The sequence below is a fragment of the Periophthalmus magnuspinnatus genome, chromosome 21, assembly GCF_009829125.3.
Source record: "Periophthalmus magnuspinnatus isolate fPerMag1 chromosome 21, fPerMag1.2.pri, whole genome shotgun sequence".
NCBI lineage: Eukaryota > Metazoa > Chordata > Actinopteri > Gobiiformes > Gobiidae > Periophthalmus > Periophthalmus magnuspinnatus.
The window spans coordinates 9,035,669-9,053,275 of record NC_047146.1 but is presented as its reverse complement, the minus strand read 5'-3'; the positions used below and the strand labels follow the sequence as shown (position 1 = coordinate 9,053,275).

General features: G+C 41.0%; 4 protein-coding genes across 8 annotated transcripts in view; 3 read left to right on the top strand and 1 right to left on the bottom strand.

Moving 5' to 3' along the window:
* The window catches only part of col4a2 (collagen, type IV, alpha 2), a 39,554-nt gene extending 32,118 nt beyond the window's left edge, over positions 1-7,436 (top strand). Inside the window, exons 25-48 of one of the 3 annotated variants that reach the window (XM_033987012.2) lie at positions 56-239; positions 573-617; positions 890-964; positions 1,115-1,213; positions 1,299-1,520; positions 1,597-1,758; positions 1,829-1,999; positions 2,070-2,213; positions 2,288-2,416; positions 2,489-2,670; positions 2,772-2,835; positions 2,909-2,983; positions 3,066-3,173; positions 3,249-3,356; positions 3,666-3,737; positions 3,853-3,978; positions 4,050-4,166; positions 4,237-4,398; positions 4,479-4,577; positions 4,661-4,807; positions 4,881-4,997; positions 5,748-5,939; positions 6,011-6,297; positions 6,507-7,436. In XM_033987012.2, the coding sequence (XP_033842903.2) occupies positions 56-239; positions 573-617; positions 890-964; positions 1,115-1,213; positions 1,299-1,520; positions 1,597-1,758; positions 1,829-1,999; positions 2,070-2,213; positions 2,288-2,416; positions 2,489-2,670; positions 2,772-2,835; positions 2,909-2,983; positions 3,066-3,173; positions 3,249-3,356; positions 3,666-3,737; positions 3,853-3,978; positions 4,050-4,166; positions 4,237-4,398; positions 4,479-4,577; positions 4,661-4,807; positions 4,881-4,997; positions 5,748-5,939; positions 6,011-6,297; positions 6,507-6,761 (3,342 nt within the window). In that variant the 3' untranslated portion in view covers positions 6,762-7,436. Of the gene's footprint in view, positions 1-55; positions 240-572; positions 621-889; positions 965-1,114; positions 1,214-1,298; positions 1,521-1,596; positions 1,759-1,828; positions 2,000-2,069; positions 2,214-2,287; positions 2,417-2,488; positions 2,671-2,771; positions 2,836-2,908; positions 2,984-3,065; positions 3,174-3,248; positions 3,357-3,665; positions 3,738-3,852; positions 3,979-4,049; positions 4,167-4,236; positions 4,399-4,478; positions 4,578-4,660; positions 4,808-4,880; positions 4,998-5,747; positions 5,940-6,010; positions 6,298-6,506 lie in introns of all 3 variants that reach the window. The other 2 variants (XM_055230564.1, XM_055230565.1) reach the window with 2 other exon arrangements.
* Positions 7,437-7,794: 358 nt separating this feature from the next.
* Positions 7,795-10,407, bottom strand: rab20 (RAB20, member RAS oncogene family). The gene is made up of 2 exons (XM_033987011.2): positions 10,050-10,407; positions 7,795-8,459 (listed from the first exon to the last, which is right to left on the bottom strand). Exons 1-2 carry the CDS (start codon positions 10,237-10,239, stop codon positions 7,876-7,878), a joined length of 774 nt encoding a protein of 257 aa, XP_033842902.1. The 5' UTR covers positions 10,240-10,407; the 3' UTR covers positions 7,795-7,875.
* A 448-nt stretch (positions 10,408-10,855) lies between these two features.
* On the top strand, positions 10,856-15,157 carry naxd (NAD(P)HX dehydratase). 3 transcript variants are annotated; one of them, XM_033987007.2, is made up of 11 exons: positions 10,874-12,008; positions 12,081-12,482; positions 13,509-13,659; positions 13,729-13,774; positions 13,839-13,927; positions 14,069-14,177; positions 14,256-14,306; positions 14,386-14,490; positions 14,567-14,687; positions 14,757-14,880; positions 14,968-15,157. In XM_033987007.2, the coding sequence occupies exons 1-11, from the start codon at positions 11,495-11,497 to the stop codon at positions 15,116-15,118; spliced, it is 1,863 nt and encodes a 620-aa protein (XP_033842898.1). In that variant the 5' UTR covers positions 10,874-11,494; the 3' UTR covers positions 15,119-15,157. The 3 variants fall into 3 exon arrangements, with proteins under 3 accessions (XP_033842900.1, XP_033842898.1, XP_033842899.1); XM_033987009.2 differs by lacking the exon at positions 12,081-12,482 and having other exon boundaries at positions 10,856-10,950; XM_033987008.2 differs by lacking the exon at positions 12,081-12,482 and having other exon boundaries at positions 10,957-11,102; positions 14,968-15,136.
* A 300-nt stretch (positions 15,158-15,457) lies between these two features.
* Positions 15,458-17,571, top strand: ing1 (inhibitor of growth family, member 1). Its single transcript, XM_033986805.2, has 4 exons — positions 15,458-15,548; positions 16,191-16,367; positions 16,451-16,599; positions 16,690-17,571. Exons 2-4 carry the CDS (start codon positions 16,232-16,234, stop codon positions 17,326-17,328), a joined length of 924 nt encoding a protein of 307 aa, XP_033842696.1. The 5' UTR covers positions 15,458-15,548; positions 16,191-16,231; the 3' UTR covers positions 17,329-17,571.
* Positions 17,572-17,607: the final 36 nt, after the last annotated feature.

Genomic DNA, 17,607 nt, shown 5'->3' with positions numbered 1-17,607 from the left:
TTATTACTATTCATACAAAAGACATGGGGTACAGAGTACACATCCTTTATTCTAGGGAGAGGGTCCAAGAGGAGAATATGGAGAAAAAGGATTTCCTGGCCGGAGGGGACAACCTGGTGCTCCGGGGCTGAGTGGAGAACCAGGACAAGTCCTCGGAGGGCTCAAAGGTCGGCGGGGCTTACCTGGAGATGATGGACTCCCAGGGTATTCTGGAGTTGCAGGAACACCTGGTGCACCAGGTACATAGAACCAAAACCTCCTTTTACTCATACTTCTATAAGGCTACTCGGACATTATCTTCTATCTTTCATTTTACTATTCATATTAGCTTTTGTATTTTTTCATAATGCAAATGGAGGAATGGACATTAATCGCCTGTGACTGGAGAGTGCATGACAATCCAGCATATTTTGACATTTGTAATAATGTGTACTTTCTTTGCTCCTGTTGTGTACAACAGGGGGTGCAACTCTTAAACCAGCCGCAGCTCAGCTTGTTTGAAATAATGCTTGTGCTTTTGAATAATTCTTATTCCGAATGCCTTTTTCTTCCATCTCCTTTGCAACTGAAAGGCGGCTGTAGTCCCACAGCAGACGGAGAACAGTTGGATGTAACAGGTAGCTGGTATAATTCACTAATAATTTTCATCTCTCTTGATAACTCTCAAAGGCTTTGCCTCTATTTTTACTGGTATGCATGATTAATATTGCGTTGCTCACATATGATGTTTATGTATTAATAGTAGTATAAGCTAAAAAATGTTAAAGGATTTTGGAAAATAGGCCTAAACATTCACGCTGGGCATCAACAAAGTAAATTCACATGAATGTCTCACTACTGCTCTTCACACAAATCAGTGTGAAGTCCTGAACAATGTTTGTCTGCGTAGGTCTCTGTGAAACCATCCCTGGACCCCCTGGGTTACCTGGACCCCCTGGACCCCACGGACTTCCTGGTTTACATGGTAACGCATCTCTTGTGTTGTCTGTCTCTCTTCATATAATCAATGACATGGTTTTAAAAATGCTGTATAAGGCTGCCATCACATTTATTGTCAGGTTAAACCCAACACTGTTATTCCTTGTTTTGCGTTGTTTTTGGTGTTTTTTAACAGGACCTCAAGGGCATAAAGGGCCACCTGGTTTATTGGGAACATTTGGAGAAAAGGGAGAGCAGGGTGAACAAGGCAGAGGAGGCAGCCCCGGACCTCCAGGTGAGTGATGGAACTGAGATCTGCTGTTGCTCTGTAATGTCCCCTGTAATGTTCCCTGTCACTGTGTTTGAATATCTCTCAAAAGGTTTCCCAGGACCTCGGGGCGAGCATGGGTATTCTGGAGTCAAAGGTACAGTGGGGAACCCCGGGGTGTCAGGTAAACCTGGACGGTATGGGACCCAGGGAGAAAAGGGTGTTCATGGGGACATCCTTGGAGCAATGCCTGGTCCTCCTGGTGAGCCGGGACTCCCTGGCCCATTGGGAGAAAGAGGCCTAACTGGAGAGCAAGGGGGGCTGGGATACACAGGTCAGGCTCTGTCACAAACATGGATTACTGTTAGTGTGCTATGAGAGTATGATTTAGAGATTTTCTTTGCTGGCAGGGATGATTGGTATGCCTGGGATGATTGGTTTCAAGGGAGAGACAGGTCCTGGTGGTCTGCAGGGTGAGGAGGGCAGACCTGGACCAGCGGGGAAGTATGGCTATCCTGGTGATGATGGCAATGTAGGTCCCCCTGGTGCACGTGGGACCATAGGACTGCCAGGTCTGAGCATTGATGTCAGTACATTCATATGGTGGAGTTTCCCTTTAATAATGTCTATAATCTCTCTCAGGCTTCACTGGGGAGAGGGGAACGGAGGGTGACCCTGGTGCCCCAGGGCCAGTGGGGCTGAAGGGTATCCCAGGGAATTTTGGTGAAGTGGGCTTCACTGGACATAATGGTCTGCCTGGAGATCCAGGATTTCCTGGTCCCCATGGCCAGCCAGGTCTTCCAGGGTTTAAAGGTTAGCATCATGAAAAGAAATGACTGTGATGTATTTTTATTTGTTTGATAACTTTCTAACCCTACTACAGGCTACAAGGGTTCTCCAGGGATGTCTGGATTTGAAGGCCGCAGGGGTAATGTGGGTGAAAAGGGTTTGCTTGGGACCAAAGGAGAGACTGGGTTGTCTGGTGAAAGTGGTCCTAAAGGACTGATAGGCTTCAAAGGAGAGAAAGGTGATGCTCAGAGTAGATGTGTGATCACTTAGTTTAAATGTTATCAGCTATCTTAACTCTATTTACATCTATAGGTGCTCGAGGTCTTGACGGCCCACCGGGAAAAAAGCCTGATATCCCATTACACACTCTAATTGTTGATATGAAAGGCACCAAAGGAGACCGTGGAAATTTTGGAGATTTCGGTTTTACTGGGCCAAGAGGTAAGTAGTCAGTCTTGTCCAGTTGCCTCAATATCTTAGTGTAATTTATATTTGAGTCTGTCTTTGGCACAGGTTCAAAAGGATTTCCAGGTGTCCCAGGAATGGAGGGACATCCTGGCCTCCCCGGGGACCCCAGCCGTGAGAAAGGACACCAAGGAAACGCAGGTGCTCAGGGACTTCCTGGAATAAAAGGAATGCCAGGTATCCCCGGAATCAGAGGAATTACTGGGTTTGAAGGAATGCCTGGTGATAAGGTTTGTGTTATAATTGTAAATAGACTATTAAAAATTACACTATGATTTATTTTAAATTTTTTTAAATATACAAATACTAGTTTTTGTAATTTGACCTCCAGGGCATTAAAGGGAGTACAGGAGCATATGGTGCATCAGGAGAAAAAGGACTGAAAGGAATTAAAGGTAGATCGATTAAAGCCGTATGCCACAATCTAATTTCTAACCCAATCTGTCATTTACTTTGTGTTGGTTTTAGGACATGCTGGAGCTCGTATAGATTTGCCAGGATCTCCAGGACTCAGAGGAGAATTTGGTTTGCCTGGAGAGCCAGGTAAACTCTATTGGTGCTGTAACAGCTCACTGTCCATTAGTAGTCCATTCATGATTTAAATAATAAATAATAATCATTACAGGTGCAAAGGGGTTAATTGGAAACACAGGAATCAGGGGCACCCCTGGATTTGATGGCATAGATGGAAAACGTGGGCTTAGAGGAGATGGGGGAGATACTGGCTATCAAGGTATATTTTAGAAACAAAAAATGAACATTGTCATGGTTTTGGATGGACATATTTAAAACACTCAGACTTCCTTAGGCTCAGATGGACAGAAGGGAACCCCTGGCAAACAAGGACTAAAAGGTTTGCCTGGATTACCAGGGAAAGATGGGTTCCCTGGCTTCCCTGGTCACACAGGAAACAAAGGTATTACTCAATGTTTAATTTATTCAGATAATAAAAGAATTAATGCTATGGATCATACCTGGACGACTGAGGGTTTACACAGAAATCCATTCAGATGTTGTAAGATTATCCTGAAAGAAATTTAAAGTTTGACAGCAACAACACAAAAACAAAACGTACCAGTTCATCCTCTTGCCCTCATCAGTTAGTCACAGGGATGAGTTGTACTGAGTGGGACCTGTGGGAAAAACAGCCATTTCTGCTTTTGTTTTTGAGATAGAATCAGGATTTTATATTTAGTCACTGACCTATCGTTGTGTTTGTACAAAGGTTTTCCAGGCCTGAAGGGGCTGTATGGATTACATGGACTGAAAGGACAAAAGGGTCTCCCTGGAACCCCAGGTATTTCTATAAACATCATGGTGCTCTATTGGAGATAATGGAGTCTCATTTTAAATGTCTGTATAGTTTGTGTCTTGTTGTAATAGCATACATAACTGTCCTAATTTTTCCTCAGGATTTGATATTTACGGACCAGATGGTGAAACAGGGCTGAAAGGTCCAAAAGGAGAGAGTGGTGAACCCAACAATGAGAAAGGTCTTCCAGGAAAAGAGGGTTTACAGGGTTTCCCGGGCCTTGTTGGTTAGTTTCTGAAAATGGTTTAAATCTGTTCTGTTTAAATTCCTCTAACTTGTACTCTGGGGTATATTTAGGTGACCAGGGCCAACCAGGACCACCAGGACCTAGGGGTCTTGCAGGACCAGATGGCACAGCTGAGAGAAAAGGCTTATTTGGAGATCTTGGCTCCAGGGGCCTTAGAGGATATGAAGGTAAGTGGATGTCTGCATAGACACTTTAAAGTGGCTAGGCATCAATAACTAAGGTTATAAATGTGTTTAGGTTTCCCTGGTGTGAGAGGGCTCCCTGGTGCCAGTGCAGCCCCCGGAGAGAAAGGGATTCCCGGACCAAATGGATTTCCAGGAGTCCGAGGATTTAAAGGATTTAAGGGAGACCAAGGTTCACCGGGGTACAGAGGCCCCAATGGTATTTCAGGGAAAAAAGGTACAGGTCAATGTACAGAAATGTATCTTGAGTAGTGGTTCAATATCTATATTCACATTGTTCATTTGTTTTGAATTCAGGAGTTAAAGGAGATCAGGGCCTGATGGGGCTTCCTGGTATAGTGGGTCTAAAAGGTGAACGAGGACCAGCAGGGCCAAAAGGAAACACAGGAATCCCAGGTAAACTGATTAATATAATAACATTAATTTTTTACATTATATATTTTACCAAAAGTAGTAAGGACACCAATTACCTGCTGCAGGTGGCCAGGGACCTGAGGGTGATCAAGGGCCTGCCCCACTACCAGTCAGAGTTCCAGGTGAAAGGGGTCCTGAGGGGCCACAGGGCATTCCGGGACCAAAAGGAGTCAAAGGAGAAACCGGTCAATTGGGGCTCCCTGGAGATGCAGGTCTGTCATTATCATAAACAAGTGTTTATCAAGTGTTAAACACAAATTATATCACCGTGCCTCCACTATGTAGGGTATATTGGAATTGCTGGTGTGAAGGGGATGCCTGGTATTAGCGGCCGTCCTGGTACACCTGGTTTCCGTGGAGAGCTTGGTCAGGAAGGACACCCTGGTTTACGAGGAATGGAAGGTAGGAGCCTGACTGACGTGATGTGCAATTATAATGAGTACCTACATCTACAGCTCTATAGCTTTTAATTTCCTACATAAATAGTAGTTAACCATTGCCTAGCAAATCCAGAATGATATCTGTCTGTATTTTTTATACAGATTGTTATCAATCTGGTCCTTTGTTGTGTCTCAAGCCCGGCCAAATGTGATCATCGAATCTGAGTCCGTTTTTTTCAGTGACACATGTGAAATGAAGGAGCTCATTAGTCACCTAGGATTTACAAAAATCAAATTTATCTTATCTTAGATTAACAGAGTTTAGCGCTTTGCTCAGTGATTCTGTAGAAATCCGTGACATTTTTCAACCCACTGTGATATATTTTTCCTTTAATTTTTCCAATACGGACAGACCATGTGTGTCCCCAGTTGGCTAATCCACCTGTCAATCATGGCCATTTAAAAACAGGGAGATTCATCAGTGACCAGACTCACATCTTCATAAAGCATTGAATATTGAAGAAGTGTGTATTCTGGATCCCAGGCAAAGTTAACCATTTATTACATTGCTAGCAATTTTCAATTTTCTTTTTTTTCCTTTTGTCTGGTCTCTGATAAAGTGAATCAGAAAGCTTCATGTTGTTGGTGCTCCAAGTACAAATGCTCTTAAATAATAACGTGTTCTGTGAGAAATTCCATGCTTGGATTCTGAAGTGTCCAAACATTCCAACATCACAGTTTTTTTTTAATAGAATTTGCTCTTACCCATCAGGCACCCGTGGCAGACCTGGCGTCTCGGGTTTACCTGGCATGCCTGGCCGTAGTGTGAGTGTGGGCTACCTGCTGGTGAAACACAGTCAGACTGACCATACACCCATGTGTCCTGTCGGCATGGCCAAACTTTGGGATGGATATAGTCTGCTGTACTTTGAAGGCCAGGAAAAGGCTCACAACCAGGATCTTGGTAAGTCTAAAAAACGTGCATTTGTATCTATATTTTTTTACTTTTACTCATTGCTTGTTGTTTGCATTTAGGTCTGGCTGGCTCTTGTCTACCAAAGTTCAGCACTATGCCCTTCTTGTATTGTAATCCCGGAGACATATGCTACTACGCCAGCAGAAATGACAAGTCCTACTGGCTGTCAACAACTGCTCCTCTTCCCATGATGCCGGTGGAGGATGAGGACATCAGGCCTTACATCAGCCGCTGCTCAGTCTGTGAGGCTCCCTCTGTGGCTATCGCTGTCCACAGCCAAGACATCACCATCCCACAGTGTCCAGTTGGGTGGCGTAGCTTATGGATTGGATATTCTTTTCTCATGGTGAGTTCTGGAGTTACGCAACGATTGCTCTTCTCGCTAATTCTTCTCTGATTCTCATTATACTGCATGACCTATTTTCGGTTGTTTTTTTATGAATTAAAGGTAATGGTATATGTAAAAAAAAAACAATTGAAATGTATACTTAATATTTGATTGCAACTGAAACACAAGATCTGTTCTTTAACACATCTTCTCATCCATTTCCACAGCACACCGCAGCTGGAAATGAAGGCGGAGGGCAGTCGTTGTCGTCTCCTGGCTCCTGTTTGGAGGACTTCAGGACCACACCGTTCATTGAATGCAATGGCGCCAAAGGCACTTGTCACTACTTTGCTAACAAGCACAGTTTTTGGCTTACGTCCATAGACCAGTCCTTCCACAGTGAACCATCAGCAGAGACACTAAAAGCTGGCCAGCTCCTGTCCCGTATCAGCCGCTGCCAGGTCTGCATGAAGAACTTGTGAAAATGTCCCTATCCAATGCCCCACTCCAGATGTTTCCAGGATAAGGGGATGGATATAGACAATGTGCAAAGACTGCCCTCGGCCCTAAAGCCTTGATGTAAATACATTATTGTTTCTAAAAGGCTAAACTGCATAATGAAAAAACATATGTGTTGATTGGTGCTTTTTAACTTATTACCTCCAATAATATTCATTGACATTAGCCACCAATACAGCCAAACCAAAGATGCCCATGTATATGCTTAAGTTACGCATATAATTATATTCTTGTTAAGGCAAGATCTGACCTTACTCCACAATGCCATTAACTTTCTGATCTTTGCTTTTCACTCTCTTAACTCTGAAACAGCCTTTTTACTATCAAATCTTTCACAGAAGTATGTTCACAGAATGCACTGACTAGTTATTTATCTCTGCTGAGCAAACTTGAGCTTTCTGCTTTTTTTAATATCACCCACTGGACATATACATACTTGCACTTGACATTAAACTGATAAATAGTTTTCATAGTCATCGTTTTTTAAGTATTTGTTTTGTGTGTGCATTGTCTGGTTTGAGAATGATTAGCAATACACATTTTTATCAGGTCAACCACTATAAAGTCACAATCAGCTCCCATGTTATTTTTTATGAATTTAAAATGTTTTTTTGAAAATATTAAAATGGTGTTTGTTATACAGGTTTTTGGTCATTTATTAAGTTAAAGGAAATTTACAATAATTCCTAAAAAAAAAAAAAAAGAAAAAAAAAAAAAAAAATCTTTATTGCATTTATCAAAAAAAAATTAAATGCAGTTTTTATGCTATGCCACGGTGAGAATTAGGTTTGGCAACAGTGAAAAACAAGATTGCGTAATAAAATGTTAATACTGTCACAATGTGCCTCTCAAACATCAGTGCAGTGATTATTATTATGATTATGATCACTTTAAAGTGCTATTTCAGTGGTCAGAGATTAAAGAGAATTAATAAAGATATTGGTCCACTTTTTAAAAAACTTTAACACTGAAATTTCATAGAACCTTTTGTCAAGATTGGAAATGTATATCACACAATCTTCATCACAGTTTTATTTAGTGCTTTGATTGCATATGTATTTGTTTAAAAATGTGCTCCTAGCAGCAGGAAGCTTTCCCCCGCTTTCCCCCACTTGTCCTACAGTCCTCCAAGTCCACAGTTGGGGACTCTTGGTTCTCATTTCTTTTCCTGAGAATAGAGGGTAACAATAGGTCAAATAGTGTCTCGAAAAGACTGTCCACATTATACCCTGTTTTGGCACTAGTTTCAAAGCACATCTTCTCAGCAGGCAGGGTGCTTTTTTCATCCAAGCATTTGTAGCGTAGTATTCGCCCATAGAGAGCTACAGCATCGTCGTGGGTAACCTGTTTGCGAAGGAGTACCCCAGAAATGGAGACAGGGGATGCAGGCGGCGTGGGACAAGCTGACAGTACCTGCGACTCTTCACTTTTGGTTTGGTCTCCCAAGTCCGAAGTCTGTGGTAACTGGGCTGTGAGGTCAGTCAGATCTGCCTTGTTGCCCACGACAGCGTAAATACAGTCATGGTTAGCAGTGTCTGTTAGTGATAGAAAACGCTCCTCCAGCTCAACCAGGCTCTGCCAGTTGGTCACGTCATAGGTTAGGATGATGGCAGCTGCCCCACGACAATACATGGACCCCAAACCATGGAACTGCTCCCGACCTAGAGGAGCAGACAGATATTTAACCATTATTTTAAAATATCAATTATCTACTGTAGATCTCCTGTATTTGTAACAGCAAAAGTATTTGAATAACCTGTGATTTAATGTGATTTTTGTACAGCACTATGGGAGAACTACATAACCAATCCCATGTTGTTTTCAAATCACAAGGCTGGTTGAGTTGAAGCTCATTAAATTCTTATAGAATGCTAGTAACAGGTGGCAAGCAAGATAGAAATGGCGGGTTACTACAAAACACAAGCAATTAAATGGGGGAAAAAAGAGAAGCCAAGCACAAATAATAAATAATAATACATTTGAATCTGAAAAAGTCTTTTAAAACTGAATTTTCAATTCATATTTTAATTATGAACTGAAATTAATAGAGATAATGAACATCGCAAAATACTACAACTTGCGCTTGGCCATCAGCAGTCAGAGAACAAAAAGCCTTTGTGAAATAAACATGCGCTATTTTGTTTGTGAAAGGGTACATTGTGTGCATGGGAACGATTTCTGTTTTCTGATTGTGTGAGAATAGACACCCACATTATGTTAAAATATCAAATTTATCTGTTGTGCATCTGTTGTGTATCCTAATTGTATGACACTGCAATAATAGCACGTGTGTTTTAAGATTGTTTCATCAATTTGTAATCTGTAATCATAAAACCTAACATTTGGGCTGGAATGTACTATGTGATGTAAAACAGTCAATTCTTCCGGTCACAGTAGCACTACCATGTGACCCAATATGAGGAACAGGCCTAGATGTTCAGTGTGTATTTAGTGTCTGAAAAAACAACTGTTAAACTAATACTATACCAGGAACATAAACAACTGTACAGTTTGTCCAAAACTGTCCATCTGCCATATATCTGGGAAAAACATGATTTTCAGATCACTGTTTATAAAAAAAACACTAAAATGACTTCCCGTTTAGTCAGCATTTTCTACCTCGCTGACTGATTCGAACACCGCCTCAGGCTGTCAGGGGTCATGCAGACCCAGGCATGAAAAATGTTTGACTCAACGTCAGTTGTTATCCTTATCTTAGAAATATTTGAGATTAGGCATGTTGACTCTTTTACCACTGGGACTGTTTACAACTGAAGTATGTCAGAGACTTTTGTTTGTTTGTTTGTTTGTTTTACTGAGAATTCTAATGAAATTGATAAAAAGCAATGTTTCTACAGTAAATGAATGAATTGGGTTATTAGGTTAAACCAGACAAGTGGCTCTTCTAATTAAATACACATATTTATTAAAAGATTTTGACACAATTAAGAAAATTATATTTATAGAATACATTGGTTTTAGATGTTGCCAATCATATGGGACATTTTAGTGCTGTTTATAAAGTAATCACAAGGCTAGGGGATAGGCCTATTGTGCTTCAGGCTGCCAAATGGATTTTGATCTCAGTGATTCTGAGGCTAAACATGTGGAAAAGGCCACTTCTGGATCTAAGGTCAGTCACATGTTTGAGACCAGGTAGAGGGCAAACTACCACTCCTCGGGTAAAAAAGAGGGTTTTGAATAGCAAAACAGGTTGTCCAAGTAGTACTATAAAAAATACTTATTATTACCTGCGGTGTCCCATATGGAGATGTTGTATGGCCCCCACTGTTTGAGGAAAAACGCCCCTCCGACCGTGCTCACAGTGTCTTTGAACTTCCTCTCCGTGTAGCGGTGGAGCAGAGAGGTCTTCCCCACGTTCATGTCCCCCAAGAGGACGAGCTTCACGTCGGGCTTCTTGAGTTTAGAGACCTCGGGCATGGTGCCGCGGTCCACTTCTCTGCCAATTAAAGAAAACAACAGAATTCAGAGAGAAATGATCTGATTTAAATGATGTAATTCCGTATTCTTGAGAGAGCTGCCATTTTTAAAAAATCTCAATTCCCACAGCATCACTCAGCTCAGCTACTATGTGGACTGAAGTTCAGGAACAGAAACTTCAAAAAGTACTGATGTCAAACAGGAAGTAGGTGAAGAGCTAAAGAGGGATTAAGGAGCCACTAATCCCCGAACTTTGTTTTCAAGGCATCTCATTAATTTATTCTAGTTTAGTGTTATGTTTTGTCTCTCTTTTCTAAGTTTTTGTATCTCTTTTTATAACACATCTTAAGTTCAGTGCTTTAAAGTCCTGTCATAAAGTAAAACCGTCAAGCGAGTTTCTACAAGACAAGAAAATGGGAAGGTTAAGATGATAATTAGATCAGGTAGCATTCATTTAAATGCAGAAGGGGCAGAAGCAATATACAAAAGGTGTTGTCACATTTTTACATACAAGTACAGTCAATGATGCCACTGTTCAGAATTAAATCCATCATTAGATCAAGTGCGAGCCCGTTGATGTGGTTGTTTTCGAGGGGCCCTAAATGCACCATGGGAAGTCTTCCGGGTTGTGGTCGCGCCTGCAGGACTAGTACCTCATGATCGGGATCACTTGTGTACATTTGTCAACTCTCAAACGCTGTCATATATTAGGTAAGACAAAGACAAAGTGCACTGTAGTGGTTGGTGTGAGGACAGAATGACAGTGGACATTTGAGACAGCGGCATGCGGCAGGCGCTGTGTTTCTTCTTCACAGTATTTGCGCTTCCACTGTGCGCTGTTTGGATGTATTTAGAACAAGCAGGTAAAGTAAAGATGCTTTCACTAGTTTGCCCCAGACTGAGTGCGTCAGGCGGTGGTTTGGGGTCTTTAGGACCCTGCGGACTCTGGTCTGTCTGTTTTTGGGTGTACGGGCTCAAGACTGATCGCAGGTGGTGAATTTAACGGTTTTTGTTTGTTTGTTTTTTTATATAAACGAGTTGGATAATCAGTATTCACCGTTGTACTTGCACATGAATCGTCACATTGATTCGTGAGCTTTAAGAGCGTAAGATGGTGGCTCTTTGCTACAAACTATGTCTTTTATCCCTTTGTTGATCATGTCAAATTGGAGCTGAGGGCACCTGCGGGTTTGAGAGCTAAAGCTAACGGCTAAAAGCTAACGTACGTCATAAACAAGCACAGTCTGGGTCCGACATGCACTCAAACACCACGCGGGGGTTCTTGTGGTCGGACGTAGAGACGAGGACCTTGTTGAACATCTGGGGGGAACAGGACATCCAGACAGCGCTGGACGGGAGCTTTAGGAACAGTTTCGTTTATCGCGACGTAGCGTGTAGACTGGCGGCGATGGGCTTTGACAGGACCCCGGAGCAATGCAGGGTGCGCATCAAGAGCCTCAAGAGGCAGTTTTTACTGGCTAAAGAGGGAAATCTACGCAACAGTGGACAGTATCACAAAATCTGTAAATTCTATGACATTATGGAAGGAATCCTGAGCAATCGTCCAACTTCAAACCCGCCAGAGATGTTGGAATATGGGCCCGGAGAAGAGGAAGCCGGGGATGCGCTGGATGAAGAGGGAGAGGATGCTCAGGAGTCACATTCTGAAAATACTGAGGACTCTCACTGTCCTCCTGAGACTGAAGTCAAGTTGGAGTATGGCAGCATACCAAGCCCTGTTCCTGTTAAAGTAATAGTGAACAGAAATAGTAAGTTTTCAACACGCATGATAATATATGCTCTTCTGTGACTGAGTTTAACATTAATCCTTCTTATTTAAGGTGCTTCTGTAAAACCTCAATCTAGCAGCCATAGAGGAAACACTTTGCCTGCTCGAACACCCAAGCGACCCCGGAGACGCCGAGCTACCTTTCCCTTAGAGAATCTTCTGGAACAGTTTCTAGAGCAGAGTGCCCAGGCAGAGGAGAACTTCTATCGAGTTGAGGAGCAGCGTTTAAAGGCAGAAGACTGCAGAAGAGAGGCTGAACATGGCAGAGAGATGCACATGCTCCAGATGTTGGGACAGATGTTTACCAGCATCTCCTCAACCAGGCCCTGTTCTTCTGACACCCATACTACATGTACAGACAATCAGCCCAGTCATATCAGACACACCTCATCACAAGCGGAGTCTTTCAAGCCACACACACCAGTGTCAAACCAAGATTTACAACATTTAGGAGGTATTTTGTGTGGCATTCTGAAAGCCTTAAGGTGGAATATATTTTCATTTTTATTTGAAGAAGATAAAAGTAAATGCATAAAAATATCTAAGAAAGAAGAGAAAAAAACATTTAAATGAAATTACTTCATTGATTTCATTTAAATAAGATATTTGTTTTTTTATATTTTCAGCAATGTGACCACATACTGTATGTATGTACTGTATGTATACACCAAAGCTTACTTCATACCGTATGTATGTACTGTATGTATACACCAAAGCTTACTTCATACCGTATGTATGTACTGTATGTATACACCAAAGCTTACTTCATACCGTATGTATGTACTGTATGTATACACCAAAGCTCACTTCATACCGTATGTATGTACTGTATGTATACACCAAAGCTCACTTCATACCGTATGTATGTACTGTATGTATACACCAAAGCTCACTTCATACCGTATGTATGTACTGTATGTATACACCAAAGCTTACTTCATACCGTATGTATGTACTGTATGTATACACCAAAGCTTACTTCATACCGTATGTATGTACTGTATGTATACACCAAAGCTTACTTCATACCGTATGTATGTACTGTATGTATACACCAAAGCTTACTTCATACTGTATGTAAGTACTGTATGTATACACCAAAGCTCACTTCATACTGTATGTAAGTACTGTATGTATACACCAAAGCTCACTTCATACCGTATGTATGTACTGTATGTATACACCAAAGCTCACTTCATACCGTATGTATGTACTGTATGTATACACCAAAGCTTACTTCATACCGTATGTATGTACTGTATGTATACACCAAAGCTTACTTCATACCGTATGTATGTACTGTATGTATACACCAAAGCTTACTTCATACCGTATGTATGTACTGTATGTATACACCAAAGCTTACTTCATACTGTATGTAAGTACTGTATGTATACACCAAAGCTTACTTTTTGTTGCTTCAAACTAAAAATATTGTTTTGCTTAAAAAAAAAAAAAATGTGTTTGTTTTTTTTCTCAGTGTTTGAGCGTTTCTACAGTTTAAGCTCTAAATCACACCACAGAATGGATGATGGAATCCTTGCACTGGTGAAGAGAACAATCCCTCCACTAACATCCAAGAAGCATAAAGGACAAGATGGACGGATTGGAATCATTGGAGGATGCCAAGAGTATGTTGCAAATAAAATTTGCCTCTAACTGTTTTTAACATTTTTTTATACTGAAGTACATCATTTCAGGTACACTGGAGCACCTTATTTTGCTGCAATTTCTGCACTTAAAGTGGTAAGTGATTCTATAGCTTCGATTTGGCGTTTATGTTTTTTATTGTCAATTGTTTTGTTTCCAGGGGGCTGATTTGGCCCATGTGTTTTGTACTAAAGATGCTGCACCAGTCATTAAATCCTACAGCCCTGAATTGATTGTTCATCCGATCTTGTAAGTAATTCAAGTGATATAGTTCTACTTTTTCTTATTTGATATGTAATTGTATTTACTACACATAAACTACACGATGTGGGGGTTTAGCACAACCATGTATATAATGTATGCTTACATGTGTGCTGTATGTTGGTTCAGAGACCGTTCAAATGCATTAGAAGAAATAGAAAAATGGCTTCCAAGGCTACACAGTGTTGTGGTGGGACCAGGGCTTGGGAGAGATGATCATATACTTCAAACAGCTAAGGTGTGGAATATTAAAGAGTGGAAAATCCAACATAAGGATTTAGTTGTTCACATTTGTTTATTTATTTTTCATTTTTAGGAAATCATAATTAAGTCAAAAGCTAGAGACATTCCTGTCGTCATAGATGCAGTAGGTACATTATTTTTTATGCACATATTTTGCGGCTTAGTGGGAATGCTCACATTAACAAATATTTTTGTTTGAACAGGATGGATTGTGGCTAGTTACACAGCAGCCATCTATTATTCAAGGGTACCATAAGAGCATCCTTACACCTAACATTATGGAGTTTACCAGACTGTATGATGCATTGGTATGTTATCTAGCGCAGCTTGTCCAAATACATTAATCTTACTCTAGTACCGGTAATTGTCTTTGTAAATACACAGCTACATGGACCTATGAACACCAGTGACCTCAAATTCAGTGTCACACAGTTAAGCATCGCAATGGGGAACCTCACTGTGGTTTTAAAAGGAGAACATGATCTGATTACAGACGGAAGCGAAGGTCTGTGTCGGCTATAAACATAAGGCATAATATAAAACTTTAACAATAATAAGCCATTTTGTTCTTCAGTTATTCCCTGCAGCATTGAAGGAAGTGGCCGGCGTTGCGGGGGACAAGGGGATCTTCTTTCAGGATCTATGGGAGTGATGGCACATTGGGCCCATAGTGTTTCCATTGCTGAAATCTTTAGAGGGTGAGGTTATTTTCAGCCATTTATCACAACATTTATGACATACTAGTTATAACAATAATAATAATGTTTTTCCTGTACTTTATTTAGTATGAATCCATCAGTGGTTGCAGCGTATGGGGCTTGTTCTCTTACCAGACAGTGCAACAATCAAGCTTTTCAGAGAAATGGCAGATCCACCACTACATCAGATATGATTCAGGAGATTGGCTCTGCTTTCAAAAAGTTATTTGAAAGTTGAAATGTAACATAAATAAAAGTTTGGATTATTCTGTTATTTTAGTAACAGTGTCCTCCGTTATCTATTTTGTACATTTCTTTTTATGGTCTCATTCTCATGTATTACAACATACAACTTAAGCATATACAGGTGGCCAACTCAAACAAAATCATCTTATGTTGGAGCTTTAGGATAGCCAGTACGCTAAAAATGCAATTATTGCATATTGGTTTGGTTTTCTGCTATCAAGCCACATATGTCGAGACTAGAACATGTTTTTGTTATAATTCTAGACTGTATGGTTCCATCTGGAATCATAATACAACCTGAATATTACAAACTGCGCATGCGTCATGGTACTGAATGACGACACTGTCCACGTGATGCAGTGCTAGCAGCACGCAGAGTAAACTAGCATCTCGACAGGGCTCACGACAACAAGAATAACACGGTTTGTCCTTTAACTTTCTTATATTCTACATTAGCTTTATAACGCGGTTTCTTGTGCCTCCACTTGTGAGCAGGGTGTGACCTTCGCTCGCCGCATAACAAAAGACAAACTGGCTAACGTTAACTCAAGCTGTGTGGAACAATGTACGCGTTAAATCTTAGCGCGCTTACATGTCAAAACTCTTGGTGATTTTATGAGGTGACCTGCATATATGCTTGGTGTACATTCCGCTATTATTGGTGTATTTGCGAACACAAGCATTATCAGACGCGTTTCTTTCTATTCATTTCAACCGAACTACACCAGACACTATCAGTCATGTGCCGTTGTACAGTTAAATGTTACAATGTTACGTAATTTACACATTTTTCAAAGCATTCACGTTACGAATTTTGACTTGGTACATGGATAATAAAATGTTTTCGTATGAACGTGATCCCTCTTGTAGCTGCAGTCGTACTCACAAAATTTGTTTTCTTTCATTACATTCTTGTGTATTCTGAATTGTTTTTATTCTGAAGAACTAATTCGCTAAATAAATGAAAATACTTTTTTATAATTTAGTTGACATGTGTTAAAGTCACTTACTGAAGTATGTTTCTTTCCAGTGTTTAACGCTTACGTTTCTTTTTTAATGTAAAGTTTGACTCATCGAAAGAGCCAACATTTACACGGGAGCGGACATGTTAAACCCAACCAATGGCGAACCAGGCCATGTCGTCAAATACGTGGAGGAATATCTGGACCTTGTGGAGTCTCTGCCTTGTGATTTGCAGCGAAGTGTGTCCATCATGAAGGAAATTGACGCCAAATATCAGGGTATTCTATTGAATTAGGTTTTACTAATGGCATTTAGGATTATTAGTTGGTTCCTTTAACACTTGCATGTCCGCTTCTTTCAGATGTCCTGATCGAGCTTGATGAGGCTTATGAAAAATATTGCCAAGAAAATGACTCTGTGCAAAGGCGAAAACTTCAGTTATCAATTCAGCGAGCCTTGATCCGAAGTCAGGAGCTTGGAGATGAAAAGATTCAAATCGCTGGACAAATGGTATGGTTTATAAAATGACTGCATAATATATACCATGGTAGTTGTATTTGTAACAGAGGAAATTATTTGTGCATTTTACTGTACTCATAGGTGGAGTTGGTGGAGAATCGAACACGCCAGATGGATTGGCACTCAGAAGTGCTCCTGTCCTCTCAAGAAGTTCCAGAAAGTCACGTGACAACAGCCACTTCACTAACGACCACTGCAGCCTCCCTCACAACATCAGCAGCAGCAGCATCATCTATAACACCAGGCAAAACTGGTCACCATGAGAAAAAACGGGATGAGGTTACTCTAAGCTCCGGTGGTGCAGACAAGACAGGAGGAAAACGCTCGAGGCGGCAGAAAAATGGAGAGAATCGTGAAAGTTACGGGGGTTTAGATCATTCTGAAGATGTAGGAGGAGGGGCATCACGAGAGAAAAGAGCAAAAGCATCTTCTAAAAAGAAGAAAAGATCTAAAGGAAAGTCTGAGCGTGAAGTGTCTCCCCCAGATTTGCCAATTGACCCTGATGAGCCCACATACTGTCTGTGTGAACAGGTGTCCTACGGTGAGATGATTGGCTGTGATAATGATGAATGTCCCATTGAGTGGTTCCACTTCTCCTGTGTTGGGCTACATCACAAGCCCAAAGGCAAATGGTACTGTCCGAAGTGTCGGGGGGACAATGAGAAGACTATGGACAAGGCCTTAGAGCGGGCAAAGAAGGAGAGGGCTTACAACAGGTAGCATGGCTATCTGTGCCTTTGAACTTTGTAGTATTAATGTGATATCTTTCCAATTTGTATTTACAGTTAGCGCAGTTTAAACAGCCATTAGAGAATGTCCTTGTAAAATTATTTTTGCAAACAAAATCATTTTGACCAGAGTACTCCTTTCTCAAAAACGTATCTGCATGCGTCAACAACTCCTGCACTTACCTTGTTTCCATTATTCAATGAATGCAAGTTGTACATTAAAGGTATTTTCAGAATCTGTGCATATAGTCTCTTTCATGGTAAACAATGC

Bases quoted from the DNA above. Each gene is read 5' to 3' on its own strand.
- rab20 (XM_033987011.2), bottom strand. From the start codon at position 10,239: ATGCCCGAGGTCTCTAAACTCAAGAAGCCCGACGTGAAGCTCGTCCTC. The intron at 8,460-10,049 runs GTAATAATAAGT...CTGCTCCTCTAG, and splicing joins CTCCATATGGGACACCGCAG to GTCGGGAGCAGTTCCATGGT.
- naxd (XM_033987007.2), top strand. From the start codon at position 11,495: ATGCACTCAAACACCACGCGGGGGTTCTTGTGGTCGGACGTAGAGACG. The intron at 14,688-14,756 runs GTCTGTGTCGGC...TTTGTTCTTCAG, and splicing joins GATTACAGACGGAAGCGAAG to TTATTCCCTGCAGCATTGAA. The intron at 14,881-14,967 runs GTGAGGTTATTT...TACTTTATTTAG, and splicing joins ATTGCTGAAATCTTTAGAGG to TATGAATCCATCAGTGGTTG.
- ing1 (XM_033986805.2), top strand. From the start codon at position 16,232: ATGTTAAACCCAACCAATGGCGAACCAGGCCATGTCGTCAAATACGTG. The intron at 16,368-16,450 runs GTATTCTATTGA...CGCTTCTTTCAG, and splicing joins AATTGACGCCAAATATCAGG to ATGTCCTGATCGAGCTTGAT. The intron at 16,600-16,689 runs GTATGGTTTATA...CTGTACTCATAG, and splicing joins TTCAAATCGCTGGACAAATG to GTGGAGTTGGTGGAGAATCG.